The sequence below is a fragment of the Trichechus manatus genome, unplaced genomic scaffold, assembly GCF_000243295.1.
Source record: "Trichechus manatus latirostris isolate Lorelei unplaced genomic scaffold, TriManLat1.0 scaffold00043, whole genome shotgun sequence".
Taxonomy (NCBI): Eukaryota; Metazoa; Chordata; class Mammalia; order Sirenia; family Trichechidae; genus Trichechus; species Trichechus manatus.
In genome coordinates this window covers 5,144,667-5,165,348 of record NW_004443979.1, presented here as the reverse complement: position 1 = coordinate 5,165,348, position 20,682 = coordinate 5,144,667, and the positions used below count along the sequence as shown (strand labels likewise).

The following is a 20,682-nucleotide window of genomic DNA, read 5'->3' as shown; positions in this document are numbered from 1 at the left end:
ATATATATATAAATATATATACACACATAGGTATATATAAATCATATCTCAATAAAGCTGTTAAAAAAATACTTGCCTATTTTTTCTTCCACTGCTGTTAGGGTTTTACTTTTTATACTGAAGAATTTGATCCATTTAGAATTTATTCTGTTAGAAGGTATGAAGTAGTAATCTACATGTATTTTTATCTAGATGAGCATTCTTTCTTCTTGATCTTTATCTAAACAACTATTTAATGAATTGGTCACATGAGTTCCTTCTGTAGCTTATAGGAAATCAAAGGGAAGACTGCTTAAATGGAATGGTAGTAAGGTTATTAAAGTTAGGGATATCAAATATACAAGGGAGTTAGAAGAGTCATTTAATTATCTATTTTAAGTCCTTTAAAATGATGGCAAGATGGTCAGTCAGGTATCGAAGTTCTTGATAAATTTAATGGAGTGACCAGGAGGCTGAGAAGTAACAGCAGTGAGAAAGTTTGAAGGACAGTGTGATCAGGCAGCATATGTACCCTGTCTTAGTCATCTAGCGCTGCTACAACAGAAATACCACAAGTGGATAGCTTCAACAAAGAGAAATTTATTCTCTCACAGTCCAGTAGGTTACAAGTCCAAATTCAGGGCGTCAGCTCCAGGGGAAGGCTTTCTCTCTCTGTCGGCCTTCTCATCAATGTTCCCCCAGACTAGGAGCTTCTCCGCGCAGGAACCCCGGGTCCAAAGGACACGCTCTGCTCCTGGCACTGCTTTCTTGGTGGTATGAGGTCATGAGAAAGTCAACTTATTTATTACCATGCTAATAATTTCTGAGAATCATAATATTTGACTATACAAATATACCTAAATTCTATAATCAAATCTCCAAATAACGAATTTTTAAAGTGGTTCAAATTGGACACTTACCCATTTACTTAGAATAAGCACTAAGAAATGGAAATGTCGGTTTCAAAGGATATTCATATATATATTTTAAATTTTGATGTATAACAGTTTCCTTTTATCTCTTACAAGAGATAAAAGGTGGTGCAGGCCACACCCCAGGGAAACTCCCTTTACAATGGATCAGGGATATGTGACCTGGGTAAGGGTGGTATTACAATCCCACCCTAATCCTCTTTAACATAAAATCACAATCACAAAATGGAAGCCAACCACACAATTCTGGGAATCATGGCCCAGCTAAATTGATACATACATTTTTGGGGGGACATAATTCAAACCATGACATACCCCAAAGTAAGAAGGATTTTCAGAGAAGTGCACAAGTATAATAGTAGCAACAGTGAGATAAAGGAATGCTGAATTCTCCAGGCAAGGAAGAATGTATCACTGATTTGAGCAGAGATATAAGGGAATCTGTGTTTTCAGCGAAAAATTAGGTTTCAAATATGGGCATACACAACATATGTCACCTTTTATTTTAATATTAAACAATGTGCTAACTATTTATGTAATAAGAAGTTTGCACTTAGCAACAGTATCATCTATGAACCAGTTATATAATATGCAATCCAATGAGCTTTATTGTTTTTATATAATTAAACTATAACACTTAGCCCATAATATTAAATTGAAAAGGTAAGTTAGGGGCAAATAATAGATTGTCTTGAATGCAGGCTAAGGATTACATACTTATCCTATAGGCAATGGGGAGCCATAAAATGTTATAGAGCAGCGAGAGTGACATGCTCAGTAATGTGCTTTAGTACTGTGACAGCACCATGTAAGACAAATTAGAGAGGAAAAAAGACCCTTATAGGAAGACCAACTAGTAAGTTGCTGCAAAAGTTCAGGCAAGAAACTGTGAAGTTTTAACTAAACAAATGGTGCTAAAAACAGAAAAGAAACAGGTTCAAGTATTATAAAGCCAGAAAAGAGCAGGATTTGGCTGGGGAAGGGATGTAAGGGTGTTCCACAGACAACTCAAACTCCAAGTGTCCCAAGATAAATTTATCTTTTTCTACTACATTCTCAAAGATAAAAGCTTCATGTCTTACTAACCAGGAGATATCATTTACAGAAATAGGGAAAACATAAAGAACAGTTTAGGTTGTGTAGACATTTAATATTAGCTAACAGGCATACTAATCACCTATTTTTCTATTTTCTCCAAGGTTTTTTTCTCTAGCGTGGACAATTCTGTAAAAAGAGACATTAGGTAACATATGAACACACACAGACACACATAAACACATGCACACAGTGACTGAATTTAGAATCTAGGGGAAAAAAAGTTTTAACCAACACAAACAACCTGTATGCTTTCTTTTTAAGATACTGAAAACTTGAAACCCAACATGCTTCTCTTTTCACCTTAGCTGTCAGGAAATCTAAGAACCAAATTCAATGCCTTATGGCTGTAATCGGCTCATCTCTGGAATCTGATAATGTTTCTTTCCTTTAAGTAATGGCCATTTAGTTGTTGCTTGTTTTATCAATAATGGTTCTATGCCACTTTTTATTCATTCCTATAAGTCATGCAAAATCTTTTAAATGCAATAAAATCTTTAATAAAAGGAATATTAATGCAAAGATGGCTTACGGTATTTGAAACAGCTTGTTACCTATTAAGCAGATTATATAGGATGACTTCCTAACTTTAGACACCAAGCTCTTAAAAATGTACTCAAATATGAAGTTAGCTATTTTTATAGGCAGCTTATAGTTCACGACTCCTATACTTGCAGCCAAATCTGTTCCAAGTTAATATGTACCATGTTTATGTTACTTATTTGTTTCTGTCCTTATATGCTGTCATCTGTACCTACTGAATACCAGTGTTTTATTACTTTTCAGACTTAAAATATTTTAATCTAATTTTTTTTGTGAAAATGAATATATTTAGAGAAAGGCAATCAGATACTTTTCACTAATCTATTTAAGGTAACAAATTCATTCTCTAAATATAAAAAAGAGAATATAGGAACCAAGTTACTTTTTGTATGAAGCCAATTTTCAGTCTCCTTTACTTACAAGAATCTGTTATTATCAACATCCGAAATTTAAGTATATTATTGTTAATATATGTTTATATTGTCCTTTAAATGAAAAACTATCTAAGGTTATACAAAATAACTGTACCATAATCAGACAGAGAAGATGAAAAACAATAATCTGCAAAGTTAATAATGGTCAAGTAGAGAAGAGTGATCAACAATGCCAAAATGCTAGGTACGATATGCCAAAATGTGAAAATGAACTAGCTACAACATCTATACAGACATAGATATGGAAATTGTATCCGTCTCAGGCTATCCTTTCTCCAGCTCACCTACGGCGGCCATTCTAATGGCAAAGATTTTTGCCGATAAAAGAGAGGGAGAGAGGAAAACGAGGACTGAGATCTCTAGCCACCACAAGAGATCTGGTTTGACATAAACATTTAAAAGTTCCCAACACTTCCTCCTGGACTAGTCCAGCAACTACATATTAGAAAAGAGAATGTGATTTCCATACCAGCACATTGTACAACTCCTTCTCTGAGTCACTACTATAACAGAGTACAGAATAAAAGCTCTGTAAAAAGACCTGAGCCACAGGTTTGAAGCCTATTCTATTCACATAGTTCTCTGCTCTTGAAAAATTTACTCAGAGTCCTTGAGATTCAGGTTCTCCATCATAAAATCATAGTATCATCTCCTTTATTGAGTTGTTGTGAAACGTATTGACACACAGAAGATAATATTTATAAATATTAGTTTCCCATCTTGTTTACTACCAGTGACAATCAATATTCTAAAAGCCAGGACTCAATTCTCCATTCTCATAGCTTCCAATTAGCTCTCCAACCAATTTTGTATTCCATCTGGTTGTTGGCCCCTGTCCAACACCTTTTTAGGTAGGTGATATGAAAGGCACATTGTACTTAGTTGCATAAATAAAGAGTGGAAAGAAAAAGAGAAACAAATGTTTTCTCATCAACATGAAAACAAGCTATTCTAAGTTACAAATGCAAAGCAATCTGCACTGCAAGGAGATCCCAAAATAATTTTCAGGCTAAACTTAATTTTAAAAGAATTTCACAGTAAACTACATGAAATAAATGCTGTTTTCTTCTTGGGTTTTACCTTAGTACTTTAAAGTATTTTAAATCAAAAACTTTAAAGTATTTCAAGTATTTTTCACACACATTATCTCACTTCATCCCTCAAGACACAGATATCTTAAACAAATAGTATTATCCCACATTTTAAATAAGCGTTTGGCTCATAAAGGCCAAACGGCTTGACTAAGGTCACAAAGCCAGTGTGGCAGAGCAGCTAGTACTGCTCAGACCTTCAGACCTTATGTTCAGAGATCTTAACTTGCATGTTAGAGAAAACCTTCTAAGACCTACTGCAAAGACTTGAGTTTGCTAGATAGGTGATCTCACCGGATATGAGACACTACTAACCAGTCAAAACCACACACTCAACAAACAGCTCAATTTTATAAGAAAAAAATCTAAGTCTAATTTAAGGAAAAATTATTTGAAAAGTATCTTTTCAAAAAATTAGAAAACGTACAACATTCCAACATAATCCAAAAGACTTCTACATCCACCAAAGATGGAATAACAGTGACAAGACTGAAACAACAAAAAACACCCACTTGGGGAAAAAAAGATGAAATATAAGGAACAACAGTTTTCAAGATACTGGGCATCAGGTAAGGACAGTGATCCCTGAGGAATGGGAAATAAATGAGGTGTACCTTACTACTGCTCTAATTTACTGCCTTTAGAGAGATTCCAGGCTTTGGCAAAAAGGAGAAGTAATTCAGGTGAAGTCCAGAAGACTCCATGAGTTGAGAAAATGGAACTGAGAGTCCAGGGGTACTAACACAATGAGAGTTTACAGGACAGCGTACCAAAGAAGAGAGAGCTTCACAGTGAGACCCTAGGAGACTGAAGAGGGTCCCTTTCAATTTATTCAGCAGAGTATTGATGATAGCATACTTGTAAGAAAACTACCCAAGGCAGGGAAAAGAACCACGCGAAAGGATTAGAGAGACTAGTACCAGGCACTCACAAAGTGCCTGTTCCCAAGAGCTGTACTAGAAAATAATTTATAATTCACGGAGCATTAGGCAGAACACTCAGGAAGATATTTCCTTATAGTAGTTAATAATTAGTCCTAGACTGAACACTACCGTAGACCCATGAAACAAATCATAAAAGCCAAGACCCAAAATGACTGAACTGTTTTCAATAATCTAACTGCTTCCCAGAAAAAAGTTCAAAAATATTTACAAGAATACAAAATATCCAGCACCTAATAAGGTAAAATTCACAGTATCAGGTATCCGATTAAAGACTAGCGGCACATAAAGAAGCAGGAAAACACAACCAATAACAGGGAGAATAATCAATCAATTGAAGTTGACCCAGAATTGACAGAGATGTTTCAATTAGCAGAGAAGTATATTAAAATAGTTACTGCAACTATATTCCATATGTTCTAAAAGCTAAGAAGACATGCAAGATATTTTTTTAAATGGCTCACAACAAAGTAGAGATGAAAATTACAATGACTTAGATGAAATTAATGACAGCAAAAAAAGCAGTAGTGAACTGAAGACTTAACAAAAGAAATTATCCAAAACAAAACACAGGAAAAAAAAAACCTCCTCTAAAAAGAAAAGAGTTATCAGTGAGTTATGAGACCTTTCGATATACTAATAATACTTTCTAATATGTTGTATAACATGTTTGGAGCCCTGGTTGGCATAGTGGTTAAGAGCGTGGCTGCTAATCAAAAGGTCAGCAGTTCAAATCCACCAGCTGTTCCTTGGAAACCCTATGGGGCAGTTCTGCTCTGTCCTATAGGGTTGCTATGAGTCAGAACCAACTTAACGGCACCTAACAACAACAACAACTGTATATTATTGTTGTTAGCTGCTGTCAAGTTAGCCCCTGACTCATGGCAATGCCATGCACAATAGAATAAAACTCTGCCTGGTCCCCATGATCAGTTGTGGACCAAACCATTGTGATTCATTAGGTTTTCATTGGCAAATTTTCAGAAGTAGATCATCAGGCCTTTCTTTCTAGTCCTTCTTAGTTTGGAAGCTCCACTGAAACCTGTTCAGCATCATGTTGTTGCTGCTGTTGTTAGGCGGTGCAGAGTCGGTTCCAACTCAGTGATCCTATGAACAGTAGAACAAAACACTAACTGGTCCTGTGCCATCCTCACAATCGTTACTATGCTTGAGCCCAACATTGCAGCCACTGTGTCAATCCATTTCATTGAGGGTCTTCTTCTCTTTCACTGACCCTCTACTTTACCAAGCATGGTTCAACATCATAGCAACACACAAACCACCACTGACAGATGAGTGGTGGCTACACATGAGGTACTGGGAATCAAAGCCAGATCTCTCATGTGGAAGGTGAGAATTCTACCACTGTAGCATCAATGTCCATCCTCTCTTTCTATTACACTAATCTAACATTAATATTTTCTAATATACTAATAACTGGAGTCCGAAAAGGAAGGCAGTGATAAATAAAAAAATAATGGCCCAAATTTTTCTACATTTGAAAATGAACCCCAAGCCAAGAAATATAAACGACACCAAAGCACATCAAAACCAAATTGCTCAAAATCAGTGATAAAGAGGTAAAAAACAGCCAGAGAAAAAAAGACATACTACATAAAGAGTAACTAAGATAAGAATGACAGCAGATTTCTTATGAGAAACAATGCAAGCAGAAAGACAGCAAAGTAAAGTTTAAAGAACTGAAAGAGAAAACTATCAACCTAGAGTCCTAAACACAGCAAAAATATCTTTCAAAACTGAAAAGAATACTTAAAAAAGAAATCAAAATAAAGACTTTTTTCAGAAAAACAAAAGCATAAAGAATCCATCACCAGCAGACATGCACCAGAAAAAATATTAAAAGAAATCCTTCAGGCAGAAAGAAAATGGTATTGAATGGGAATGTGTACCTACACAAAGGAATGAAAAGCACTGCAAATATTATCACATGGGTAAACATATAACATTTTTCCTTACCATTTAAAAATCTTTAAAAGATAACTGCCTGCTTAAACAAAAATAATGACATACAGTGTGAGGTTTACAGCATATGTATAAGTAAAATGTATGACAACGATAGTATAAAAGGTGGTGGGGAGGAATGGAAGCCTTATTGTAAGGCTCTTATACTATGTCAGAAGTGGTATAACATTGCTTAAAGGTAGGCTGTGAAAGTATCTTTAGCAAAGATTCCATAGAAAACGCCCGATCAAAAGGGGGACAATGCAAAACAGAATTTACAATTCTCATGGACTCCAGACTTTCTGGAGCCATGGACAGTGGATGAACCCCTGAAACTATTGCTCTGAGACTTTCTTTAAACCTTAAACCAAAAATACCTCCTGAAGTCTTCTTAAAACCAAATACCAGGTTAGCTTAACCAGTTAAAAAAAAGTCTGCCTTGAGCATTATGTTCTTTTAAGAACTGTATATATGGGATTGAACAGCAGCTTGAAAGATTTAGGAGTCAGTAAATTTACATCAATGAGAGAAGAACAACTCAGAAAATGAGGGTGAAAACGGTAACACAACCCAAAAAATGTAATCAATGTCACTAAATTGCGCATGTAGAACTGCTGAATTGGTATATGTTTTGTTGTGGATGGTCTCAACAAAAACAACAAAATAAATAAAATTTAGGGAAAAAATATATAAAGCAAAATCTGATAGAACTGAAAAAAAAAAAGACAAATCCATAATTATAGTCAGAGACTTCAATACTCTTCTCTCAATAACTGACAGAACAAGTAGACAGAAATTCAGTAACGCTACAGAAGACATGAACAATACTATCAATTTGTCCAAATTAACATTTTTAGAACACTCAACAACACAGAATATGCATTCTTTTCAAATGCACACACACAACATTTATCAAGTTGAAACATATTCTGGGCCATCAAATGAATGTCAACACATTGTAAAGAATTCAAGTTATAAAAAGTATGTTTTCTGACTACAATGAAAGTAAATTAGTAATCAATAACAAAAAGATAACTGAATACAAAAAGATAACTGAATAATACAAAAACTAAAGAACATATTTCTAAATAACCCATAGATAGATAAAGAAGAAATCAAAAGGAAAGTGAACAAGTATTTTGGACCTAATTGAAAATGAAGTTACAAAACATCATAATTTGAGGGATGTTATTAAGGCAGTAGTTAGAGGAAAATTAATACCACCAAATGCCTATATTAGAAAAGGTCTCAAATCAGTAACTTCTGCTTACATTTTAAGAAACTAAAAAAGAAGATCAAATTAAACCAAACTAAGCAGAAGAAAGAAAATAATAAAGATCAAAGCAGAAATCAATGAAATGAAAAAATAAAAGAAAAACAATAGAGAAAATCAATAAAACCAAAAGCTGATTCTTTTAGAATATCAATAAAAGTCATAAATCTCTAGTCAAGATTGTTCAGGAAAAAAATTCACAAATACCATAATTGAGAGAGGTGACATCACCACAGATTCTGTAAGTACTAAAATGATAATAAGGGAATATTATGAACAACTTTATACCTATAAATTTGACAACTTAGATGAAATGGGGAAATTACTTGAAAGACACAAACTACCAATGCTCACTCGAGAAGAAATAGATAACCTGAATAGCCCTCTATCTATTAAAGAAACTGAAACTGTAGTTAAAAACCTTCCCACAAAGAAAACTCCATACCCAAACAGCTTCACTGGTGAATTCTACCAAACATTTAATGAAGAAAAATACCAATTACATACAAATACTTCCAGAAAATCAAACAGGAAGGAATATTTGCCAATTCACACTATGAGGCCAGCATTACCTGATAACAAAATTAGACACATTACAAAAAATCTAGACCAATATCCCTCATAAATATAGATGCAAAAATTATAAACAAAATTTTAGCAAACTGAATCCAACAATACATAAACAGGACAATACATCATAACCAACTGGGATTTAAACACAGGAATCCAGGAATGGTTTAACATTTGAAAATCAATGAATATCTTAATTCATCGTATTAATAAACAAAAAAGGAAAAACCATCTGTTCATCTCTATGTTGTTGTTGTCAGTTGCTATCAAGTCAATTCTGACTCATGGCAACCCCACGGGTGCAGAGAACAACGGCTCCATAGGTTTTCAAGGAAGTGACCTTTCAGAAGCTGATCACCAGGCCTGTCTTCTGAGGCCCCTCTGGGTCAGTTTGAACCGCCAACCTTTCGACTAGTAGTCAAGTGCTTAACCATTTGCGCTACCCAAGGACTCCCTTCAGAATCAAGTTCTATAAACGCAACTGGAACTGCCCTACAGTGGGAACACATGCCAGGAGAAAGGTTTACACCAGATGTTTTTATGATTATGGCCTCAGATACTTGGATGCATTTAATTCACCTACAGATACCCCTCAGTGAGTGGCAGTTCAATTTAAGGGTTAAAAATAAGATCAGATGAGAACAAACAAAAATCAAAATCTTGTATGGCTGGCAACACCCAATAACTTTGTGATACCTGATGTAAAACCTGCACCTCCTTCTAAAAACGATACGAAGTGTCTCTTCCAACTAAAAATGAGGGACCTGAATGGCAGATCTCTTGAAACGCCTTTCAGCTTTTGTCATCTCTCTCCTACTCATTTTCTTAGGAATTATATTAACCATATTTCAAACAAAATAATTGTAATTATTTAGAGAGAGAATAGTTTACCAAATTTAATTACTTTATTATAACTGATATAGCTCTGGTGACACAATGGTTAAGCACTCAGCTATTAACCAAAAGGCTGGTGGTTCAAATCCCCCCAGCGGCTCTGAGGGAGGAAGGCTTGGTAATCTGCTTCCAGAAAGATCACAGCCTAGAAAACCCTATGGGACAGTTCTACTCTGTATACTTGGGGTTGCTATGATCTGAAATCAACTCAACGACATCTAACAACAACAACATAGCATTTGGAGGGCCATCTCTTAACTCTGTGTTTTGAAAAGATTTCTCAACCTCGACACTACTAACATACTGGACTAGATAACTGTTGTGATGTAAGATGTTTAGCAGCATCCCTGGCCTCTACCCACTTGATGCCAGTAGCACCTTCACCCCAGTTGTGACAATTAATATCTCCAGAAACTGCCAAATGTCCTCTGTGGGGCAAAACCGTTCCTGGTTGAGAACTACTGTGCTGAAACTACTGAAGTGTAATAATCTCTCTGTATGAACCTCCTCCACTCACAGGGCAGGGAGTCTGAAAGCATAACATTCTCCATTTGAAGGTTCGTAAGGATATTTTAAATGCTTATACACACACATATCCCAGCATACGTTCCATTAAGAACAGTACATAAATTACACAGAAGCAAAATGTTTTGTTTTAATTATATTGTTTTTTTGTTTTCAAACGGAGGAAGCCAGGCCCTACAAAACATCTGAGATATGTGACCTCTTAATTTAGACCAGGTCTCCCGGACAGAAAAAATTTCTATGACAAAGAAGTATACATGAACCATTCCTTAACCCTTCTAGAACTAAAGAACTACAGCAGCTAACTTAGAAAACTCAATAATACTTTATTGGAACTCAGATTTATAGCTCTGCCATTATACAACCTACAGTTTGTCCCAAGTAGGTGCCAACTCCCATTGTCTTCAATTTCAAACTGCCATTATATGTGATACATGTTTTCCTACATTCATACATTAATTTACTATGCCCCACTCTCTCAGTCAAACCTTTTCTTCAATGACTTAACTCTCAAGTACAATAAAAAAGATCATAATCTGAACTCTATTTAGAACATTTATAGTTTCTTGAAAACTGAGCTTATTTTTACATTGCCAAGCTGCATTAATTGCTTTTTTACCATTCCACAGGAAAAAATACAACTTACTTGTGATAAGGATTAGCTATCATAAATGTAGGAAAAGTCAAAAACAAAACAAAACAAAACAAAACTGCACTTAAGTTACAAAACCTGGGTTCCTGTTCTGGCTCAGCCTTCTACTTAGCTGATGACCACTTAACTTTTACAAACTTCAGCTTTCTCATCTGTAAAAATGGAAGATAATAATATCTACTTCAGGATTTACTGTGTGGATTCATTATGAAAAATTATATGAAATCACTTTGTAAGCAATAAAGTCCATACAAATACTGGGTATTAGTAGGGAAGCATGCATCTCATATATGGGGCTTAAATGTATTACTAATAAACATCACATTCCAAAACAAATACTCATTAGGAAGACAACTTGAAATAGTACTCTAAACTACGATTCAGGCATCTGGGTTCTAAATTCAGTTCTGCCAATAACTCTATGAATCAACACAGGCAAACTCACTTTCCTCTTGACCTCAAATTTCTTCATCAAAAAAATCCAAGTAGTGACTGACCAGAAGGCCCCTAAGTACTACTGTGGCCCTTATGAGGTTATGATACGACCAAATACCCAAAAAAGCTCCCTTTAACATTACATCCAAAACTCAGGGCACTGTTTGGTCTGCCAACAAAACAGGTGGAGGGCAGCCGACTGTAAGAAAAATTTAATTAAATAAAAAAATAATTCTCGAGAAGGAAAGGAAACTATAAACTACTTTTTTCCCCATAATTAATAGTTCTCCCTCTAAATGACAGTAATGATGAACAAGAGTGCATAAGGGCGGGGCTCTTTCCTACAAGCTTTTTGGGAACCACCCACTTCCCAAAGAGGTATAACTGCCCACTCCTTGCCCTCAGCAGCCACGAAACTTGAAATAAAACAATTAAGGTTTATATTGGGTGGAGATGGCGGTAGTCTTTCGGCAAACATATCCTATAAACACGACACCAAGTCTCCCGAAAGTCTCAAAGGTATAAGTTTTTGGAGTAATGATTTTTTAAAAATGAGTTCGAACTATTACCTCAAAATTAGATAACCCTGTGTTAACAGTGATTAGTGTTTGCCAATTGCCAAGTTTTCCCTTCCCCAAATTATTCGCCCTCCCGGGTCTCTGCAGAGGCGACGCCTCGCCCTCTGCTCCCGCACTGCGCCAGGTCCCGACGCGCCAGGTCCCGAGGGCGAGTTCCCCGAGGTTCCCAGAGGAGGGAAGGCCGGGCAACACAGGCCTCTCGGTGCCGCCACCCCTCGCTCCTCACCGATGACGATGCGCAGGTGCTTGAGGCGGGTAAGCGCGTCCTTCTTGGTGTCCAGCACCTTCTGGGTGGACTTCTTCACGTCCCCATGCGGCTTCTTGGAGAACATCCTGCCGCTGTCGCCACCACCGCCGACTCCAGCCCCCTCCCGGCCCAGTCCCGGCGGCAGAAAGTGGAGGGAGTGACCGGGGAGGAGACTAGCGTGAGCAACTCATTCACTCCCCAGGATTGAAGGCCCCGGGAGTGGCAACTCCTCCCCGATCGAGGCCAGCGCCGCCACCTCCACCCGCCTCGCGCCGCGGCTACGAGACACCTTCGTCTCCGGCTCCAATATGGCGGATTCCCTCTCCGGGCCCTGCACAGAGCGAGGGAGACCCGGGCGGGCCGCCTGCGGCCGCCGCCGCCGCCTCTCGCCTCCGGCGGCCGCCGCTAGCCACCACAGGCCGGGGCCCCAGACCCACAGTCGCGGAGGTGGGGCTCTCGGCGGCAGCAGCACAACTCCTCTCCCTGAGGCCCCCTTAAGGTTAAAGCTCCTTCAGCAGCTTAGACCCTGCAGAGGCCGAAGCGGAGACGAAGAGTGTAGTGATGGGGTTTCACGACTCCGCCGTCGGTGGCGAACGGTCCCCGTGGCGACCGCCTTCTGACGTCAAGGGCTTTTGACGTCATGCCAGCGTGAGATCATCTGCGGCACTACCCGCTTTTGGTTTTCTGTGTCAACAGCCGAAAGACGAGCCCAAGAAAGTGAGGGAAGGCATTGTTGCGTGCACCGTTGTAACAGTAACTCCTCCTAGCCAAACTCCCAGAGTAGTGTCGTATAGTTTTTGTTAAAAAGCCCTTCATCTCCACTATTTAATATGTCATAATAATTTAAGAACGTAGCTCCAAAACATGAAAGCAAAACGTGCAAGATATTTTAGACGCCAATTCTAAAGGCCTTGGTTGTAAAACTCTTTCATTTCCTAACTTGAATTGTTTTTAAACTATGTTTTGTTTTGCAAAGCGACGATTAAAATTTACTGTAGTTTAGAGATTTGTATGGTTATAGGCCATCCTTTTGGTTAAAATTATCTTGCATAAATTAATGACTTCTGCCAGAAACATGTTGTAACAGAGAGAAAAATTACAGGGAAAAGAAATTTGGAGAGCTTCAGTGGTCAATTTTCTTAATATATAAAGAATCCAAGAGAAAATTGCTAAGCTCCAGATAGAAAAATTAACACAGAACATGGAAAAATCACCTAAGTGTATACCAATGACTAAAACGTGAAAAATGTTCACACTCATTAGTTGTTTTTAAATATCAGATTAAAAGAAGAATTTTTAGTTGTTAATTTTTAAACAGCTTTATTAAGGTGGAATTGATAAATAATAAACCACATTTACAAAGTGTACCATTTGATATTAAAGTTTGACATAAGCATACACCTGTGAAAACATCACCACAAACATATAGTGAACATATCCACCATGCCCAAAATTTCATCATGTCACTTTATAACCCTTCCCTCCCACCTCCTCACGCCTGGTCCCCAGACAACCATTGATCTGCTTTCTTTCACTTGGAGTTTACATTTTCTAGAGTTTGATATAAATGGAAGTATACAGTATACTCTTTCTTGATCTGGCTTCTTTCACGCAATGTAATTTATTTTTTAATAATAATTTAATACAATGTTTCATCAGTCAAATTAGTTTTCTTACTGTTGGTGAGTGTGACAGCAGGCACACCAATAGCCTCTTAGGAGTTTTCTGGAAAACAATCTGGCATTATGTACCAAGACACTTAAAAATGTTTATATCTTTTGATTCAGTAGTTCCTTTTTAAAGCTCTATCCTAAAAAAAAAAAAAAAAACAGAAATGGTGGAAATATTTATGTAACGAATTAAAGCATGATTTATAATATTGAAAGAGTAGAAACAATACGAATGCCCAGCAAGAAGATGAATATCCAATAGGTGGAATGTGATGCAGCCATGAAAGGTGATTAATATGAAGACTTTTTAATGACATGGAAAATACTCAAGAATATAAAGTGAAAAAGCAGACAAAAAACTACAAATATGTACATTATAAAAACTGTACAAAAAATTGTGTGTATAGTTAGAAAAAATTATGATACCTGCAAAGTAGAATTACAAATGATTTCAATTTTTATCTTTTTTTTTTAGTTTCTATTTTTTTACAAAAAGCCTATATTGCTTTTATGATTAAAAAGAAAAAAAGTTTTAAAATTAAGAAAATCTAATATACCAATTTTAAACTCACAAAACAAATTATGATGTATGTGTAGCAATATAAACTCCTTGAACAATAGGACTGTTCTTTATCTTTATCCCTACTACAGCACAAAATAAGTATTTGTTGATTTTAAAATTATTATATTTACATTACAAAACAGTTTCTTTTGATAGTAGAAGAGTCATCTAACCTCATGATGCTATCATTTATTTAGTGATTTTGGACTCCTGTGTCCCTGCTTGTAGCCATGTGTCTTTTCTGAGATACTAATTGGACCTCACCTCTCAGGGGATCCACAAGCTACTCCAATTCAATATGTACAAAATGGAACTTGTCATCTTTGTCCTGCACCTTCCCAAACCTGATCCTCCTTCTTCAGTAAACATCGTATTTGACAGTACCCAGAGACCAGAATCATCTTAAGACTTCTCCTCCCCTTGTGTACAACCAGTTACCAAGTACTGATGATTCTACTTCCTAAATATTTTTTTATTTGGTCCTCTCCGTTGTCATCTCTTTTATTTAGACTCAGTGTCTCACCATCTCTAGCCTGTTATCTTAGTTATCTAGTGTTGCTATAATAGAAATACCACAAACGGGTAGCTCTAACAAACAGAAATTTATTTTCTCACAGTTTAGAAGACTAGAAGTCCAAATTTAGGGTGCTGGCTCTAGGGAAAGGCTTTCTCTCTGTGTCAGCTCTGGAGGAAGGTCCTTGTGTCTGAGCTTCTGCTCCTGGGCAGTCTTCATGTGGCTTGGCATCTCTCTTCTTAGCTATCTCTGCTAGCTTCTCTTCTCTTTTATATCTCAAAAGAGATTGACTCAAGATACACCCTACGCTAATCCTGCCTCATTAACATAACAAAGACAACCCATTCCCAAATGGGATTATAATCACAGGCATAGAGGTTCGGATTTACAACATATATTTTTGGCAGACATAATCCAATGCGTAACATCCCACCCTCTGGCCCCCCAAAATTCATGTCCCTGCCACATGCAAAACACATTTGCCCCATCAAATCATCCCAAAAGTCTTAAATCAACTCCAAATCCAAAATCTCATCTTCTGAATCATTGATATCAAATATGGGTGAGAATTTAAGCATATTTAGTGTATTCCATCCTGGGGCAAAATTCCTCTTCATCTGTGAACCTGTGAAATCTAGACTGCAAGTTATCTGCTTCCAAAATACAACGGTGGAACCAGCACAAGGGTAGACATTTCCATCACAAATGGGAAAAACTGGAGGGAAAGAAGGAACAAAAGGCACCAAGCAACTCCCAAACCCAGCAGGACAAATCACATTAGCTCTCAAGTCTTGAAAATAATCCTCTCTTCTCTGAGACCATCTAGACTCTGGGTGTTGGCCATGCCCTCTGGATTCTGATCCAGCTTCAGCTCCGCCTTCCATGCCCTCTGGGATGGCAACTCTGTCCCTTGGCTTTAGGCAGCCCCATTCTCCTAGTCCATCTGAGTGGCAATCCCACCTCCTCAGCCCCGCATACCCTGTTCTTCTTCCTCTTGGACATGGCAGCCATGCCCCCTCAGCTTTGGGCAGGGGCCCCATCCCCTTGACACACCTTAATGGCAGCCCCACACTCCTGAACTAAGTTGGCAAAAATCTAACTCTTTGAAACCTAGGAGGCTGTGGCCCCACCCTTTGAGATCAGGAGACTGCGGCCCCACCCTTTGAAACTGATGCAGCCCGGCTTCCTGTGCGCTTTTCAACAGTTCTGCTGATCTCAGAGCTGCTCCAGGGATGGTCCTTTTCTTTTCTTGGAGAACGATAAATGTAGCTCCTTTAGCCTGTTTCCTGCCTCGAGAATTCCAGGAGGCAGACAGCATTCTTTTCTTTCATTCTTTCTCTGTTCCTTTCAGTCTAAGCTGATGAGTTTTCTGCTCTGGTAGTTGGTGAGATCCCTCGGTCACAGGCTTAATCTCTTCGACAAAAGATTATGTAGCCACATCCTTGGTAAACATTCTAAGACATGTGTCCTTAGTTTGTACAACAGAATTTTCCAATTTTTTTAAGTTCTGTTTTCATTTTGCACATTTTTTTTTAAGTCCATCTCTTTCCTCTCACATTTTACTATAAACAACAAGAAGAAACTATGTGACCCCTCTGAGACATTGCTTAGAAGTCTCCTCAGCCAGATATCCAAGTTCATCACTTACAAGTTCTACCTTCCACCAAACATTTGAACATAATTCAGACAAGTTCTTTGCCACTGCATAAAAAGCATCACCATTCCTCCACTGTCGAATCATGTGTTCATCATTTTCTTTTAAAGCTTCACCAGAAGCACATTTAACATTCACATTTCTAGCAACATTCTGCTGCTGGTGCCATATTTATTCTCCAAGACAGTAGAGATTTTCTCTATAGCTCTCCTCACTTCCCTCTGAGCCCTCACCAGAACTGCTTTTGATGGCCATAATTCTACCAACAGTCTCTTCAAGGTAATCTAGGCTTTTATTATTAAGTACCTTAAAACTTTTCCAGCCTCTACCCATTACCCAATTCCAAAACCAATTCCACATTTTAGGTCTCCATTACAGCAGCACTCCACTCCTAGTACCAATTCTGTCTTAGTTATCTAGTGCTGCTATAACAGAAATACCACAAATAGGTGGCTTTAACAAACAGAAATTTATTTTTTCACAGTTTTGGAGGCTAGAAGTCTGAATTCAGCATGCCAGTTCTAGGGGAAGGCTTTCTCTCTGTGTTGGCTCTGGAGGAAGGTCCTTGTCTCCTTGAGCTTCTGCTCCTGGACGATCTTCATGTGACTTGGCATCTCTGTTCCCTCATCTCTGCTGCTAGCATGCTCATTTAATCTCTTTTATATCTCAAAAGAGATTGACTCAAGATAAATACTACACTAATCCTGTCTCATTGACATAACAAAGAAAACCCATTGCCAAATGGGATTATAATCATAGTCATAGAGGTTAAGATTTATAACACAAACCAACACCATTCTAAATGGAGAGAGATCATTCCCCTTGAGAATGGGAACCAGATAAGGATGCCCTTTATCACCACTCTTATTCAACTGTTGTGCTGGAAGTCCTAGCTAGAACAATAAGGCAAGACAAAGAAATAAAGGGTATCCACATTGGTAAAGAAGAAGTAAAACTACCTCTATTTGCAGATGATTATGATCTTATACACAGAAAACCCCAAAGAATCCAAAAGAACGCTAATGGAAGTAATAGAAGATTTCAGCAAAGTAGCAGGATACAAGATTAACATACAAAAATCAATTGGATTCTTCTACACCAACAAAGAGAACTTTGAAAAGGAAATCACCAAATCAATACCATTTACAATAGCCCCCAAGAAGATAAAGTACTTAGGACTAAATCTAACTAGGGACGTAAAAGACTATACAAAGAAAACTATAAAACACTACTGCAAGAAACCAAAAGAGACCTGCATAAATGGAAAAACATACCATGCTCATTTGTAGTGAATATTCGTTGGCTTGCTGGCCTTCTTCTCTTAACAACATCCAGATGTTTCTTTGGAACACAACCCCTTTCTTGGGTTCACTTGATCTTATCTCCCACTGCACAGTTTTGACTTCAGGGATGGCACGTGAACTGGTCAGAGTAAGTGTTCAGGGATGGGCACAGAACCAAGTCAGTTGAATGAAACTGACCCCTGAACTGTTGGAAAAGAGACGCTCTTTTTTTCTGATGGGCTTTTTTAAGTGCTGATAGGATGAAGGCCTAGAGCTGCTAGGGGCCAACATGTGAAAACCTGCTTGGAATAAAGCCAACATGGAAGAGAATAGAGGGGAAGGAGTTAGAAAGGAGCATCTGGAGCCAACTTTGCCTGAAAAACCATGATCTTTTCTATTTCACAGCCAATAAATTCCACATTTTGCTTAAGCCAGTTTCAGTTGGGATTCAGTCAACTGCAATAGAAAAAGTCCTGACATATACATGTTAAAGATATTTTTCTAGACTGAATGAGACATTAGATATTTTTAAAGAAAAAAGAAAAACTGCTTGAACTCAATATTGTAGCCCTCTTCTGAAGTCCTCCAGCAGCACTTCCTTTTTTTTTTTTTAATCTACCATGACATTTGTTAAAATGTATGTTAGAGTCATGCTATGCCTCATCTCCCTTATTAGGCTATTATCTCCCCTGATAACAGGTTTTAGGTTTTTGATGTTTACTTTTCTACGTTACAAAGTCCATGGCTCTAAGGATTGCTTCTTTCTCCCTCTTTCCCCCGTCTTAGTCATCTAGTGCTGCTATAACAGAAATACCACAAGTGGATGGCTTTAACAAAGAGAAGTTTATTCTCTCATAGTCCAGTAGGCTAGAAGTCCGAATTCAGGGCTCCAGCTCCAGGGGAAGGCTTTCTCTCTCAGTCATCTCTGGAGGAAGGTCCTTGTGATCTTCCCTTTGTCTGGCAGCATCTCAGGGCAGAAACCTCAGGTCTAAAGGAAGCACTCTGCTCCCAGCACTGCTTTCTTGGTGGTATGAGATCCCCCCATTCTGCTTGCTTCCCTTTCCTTTTATTTCTTGTAAGATAAAAGGTGGTGCAGGCCACACCCTAAGGCAACTCTTTTTACATTGGATCAGGGATGTGACCTTAGTAAGGGTGTTACAATCCCACCCTAATCCTCTTTAACATAAAATTACAATCACAAAATCAAGGACAACCACACAATACTGGGAATCATGGCCTAGCAGAGTTGACACGTATTTTGTGGGGGGGACATAATTCAACCCATGACATCCCCCAACTATTCCTGGCATGTGGTACGCACTCAACACTTATTAGTAGAAAGAATGAGTGAACAGTAGGCACTCCGCAAATGCTTACTGAATTTATGCTAATATAATAGAAATGCCATTTTCGCTGTCAATTAAGTAACAGTAACCTGCTTGGGGGGGACACCAGGAGAGGGAAAAGATGATGTGGCCAGTGGAGCAAGAAAAAGGAGAAACAAGCTTAATAGGAGCAGACCAGAATGTAAGCAAAGTGAAGCTTTTACTTTCTCTCTAGGCTTTGATTCATAGGGAAATATATTCTTCTATGTTTTCCTTAGGTTTTGAGGTGGAATACTTTTTATCTTTTATCTGTTTTCAGCTGTGGGAGTTAAATTGCTATGATGGTCTTAAAATATCAGAATTTATATACGACTTAGACAAGAATCAAGATGCAAAGAATGAGAGAAAGGGACAAGAAAAAGAGAAGAATTCTTTATTAAATGTTACCAAGATTTATCTATGAAAATGTGTATACATTGTTATCCTCACCAGAGAGTCTAACAGAAACATAAACTTGGAGGCTACACAGTTTGGGTAATTCATTCTGTCCTAAATGTATTACTAAGAATATTTTCATACACTATTTTTGCATTTTCTTCATGTATTTTTTCTATTTATTATATCATACCCCACTTATTTACTGCAAACAACTTAAGAACAGAAAAAACTTTTAAGCAGTGTTGTATAGGTTCTCCACAAAACTAATCTTGGTTTCCTTTTCTACTATTTGTGTTGTTCTTTAAAAAATAAAGTCTTCTTTCCCCTATCTGTACCCCACATAAACATAAGTATATTGCCAGTTTGCAAAGAAAAATTCAAGATATCCTATTATATCAATGGCATTATCCAAATAATCCACAGTAGCTAAAAAAAATTAGTGAAATTCTGAATGATATAAATTGAATATTATTCTTGGAAACTTTCCTCTATAAAATAATTTGGTTAAGAGTGAGCTTCATTGTTTGCAGAACTGTTTTCCCTCCTACCTTCTCACTCATAGCAATAGCCCTGTTCAAAATACAATGAAAAACTTGAGCACCATAGAAAAATAACAAAACTCAGAAAAGAAAACAGATATAACACATTTTCCAAAATTATCTTAAAATATAATACTTGGCTTAAAAATAGCTTGTTTCAACAATCCTAGAATTTATTTTTAAGTTTAAAAAAATTTATTCTGTCTCCACATGTAGTAGAGCCTGTATGTTTGTATCATCAAAGTTACCAATCTTGTTTGGGGAAGCAGTATTATATAGTGGAAAAATTAATGAATTATTCAAGATATTTGAGTTCTAGTTCCTCTCAGTATCAGTTTTCTCATTGGTAAAAAAATTAAGATAAGCTCTGCCCCTCAGGGTTTTGTGAAATTCATCAGATAATACAGTGTTTTCAAGCATGATCTTTAGAATTTGATACATCTAAATTAGATATTCAGTCCCAGGGCTTACTTGCTCTGGGACCCCTGGCATATAGGAGTTTAATCTCTCTGAGCCTCAGTTTCCACATATATAAACCACATTGTA

At 37.4% G+C, this 20,682-nt stretch overlaps 1 protein-coding gene across 6 annotated transcripts in view; it reads right to left on the bottom strand.

The window, feature by feature from the left end:
- The window catches only part of RALGAPA1 (Ral GTPase activating protein catalytic subunit alpha 1), a 261,573-nt gene extending 248,840 nt beyond the window's left edge, over positions 1-12,733 (bottom strand). For 3 of the 6 annotated variants that reach the window (XR_002824118.1, XM_023731462.1, XM_023731457.1), the window contains exon 1: positions 12,131-12,683. Coding sequence is in view for 5 of the 6 variants with exons in the window: in XM_023731462.1 (XP_023587230.1) it covers positions 12,131-12,236 (106 nt within the window). In the remaining variant the exon portion in view is untranslated. Of the gene's footprint in view, positions 1-12,130 lie in introns of all 6 variants that reach the window. The other 3 variants (XM_023731458.1, XM_004376508.2, XM_004376506.2) reach the window with 1 other exon arrangement.
- Between the last annotated feature and the right edge of the window lie 7,949 nt (positions 12,734-20,682).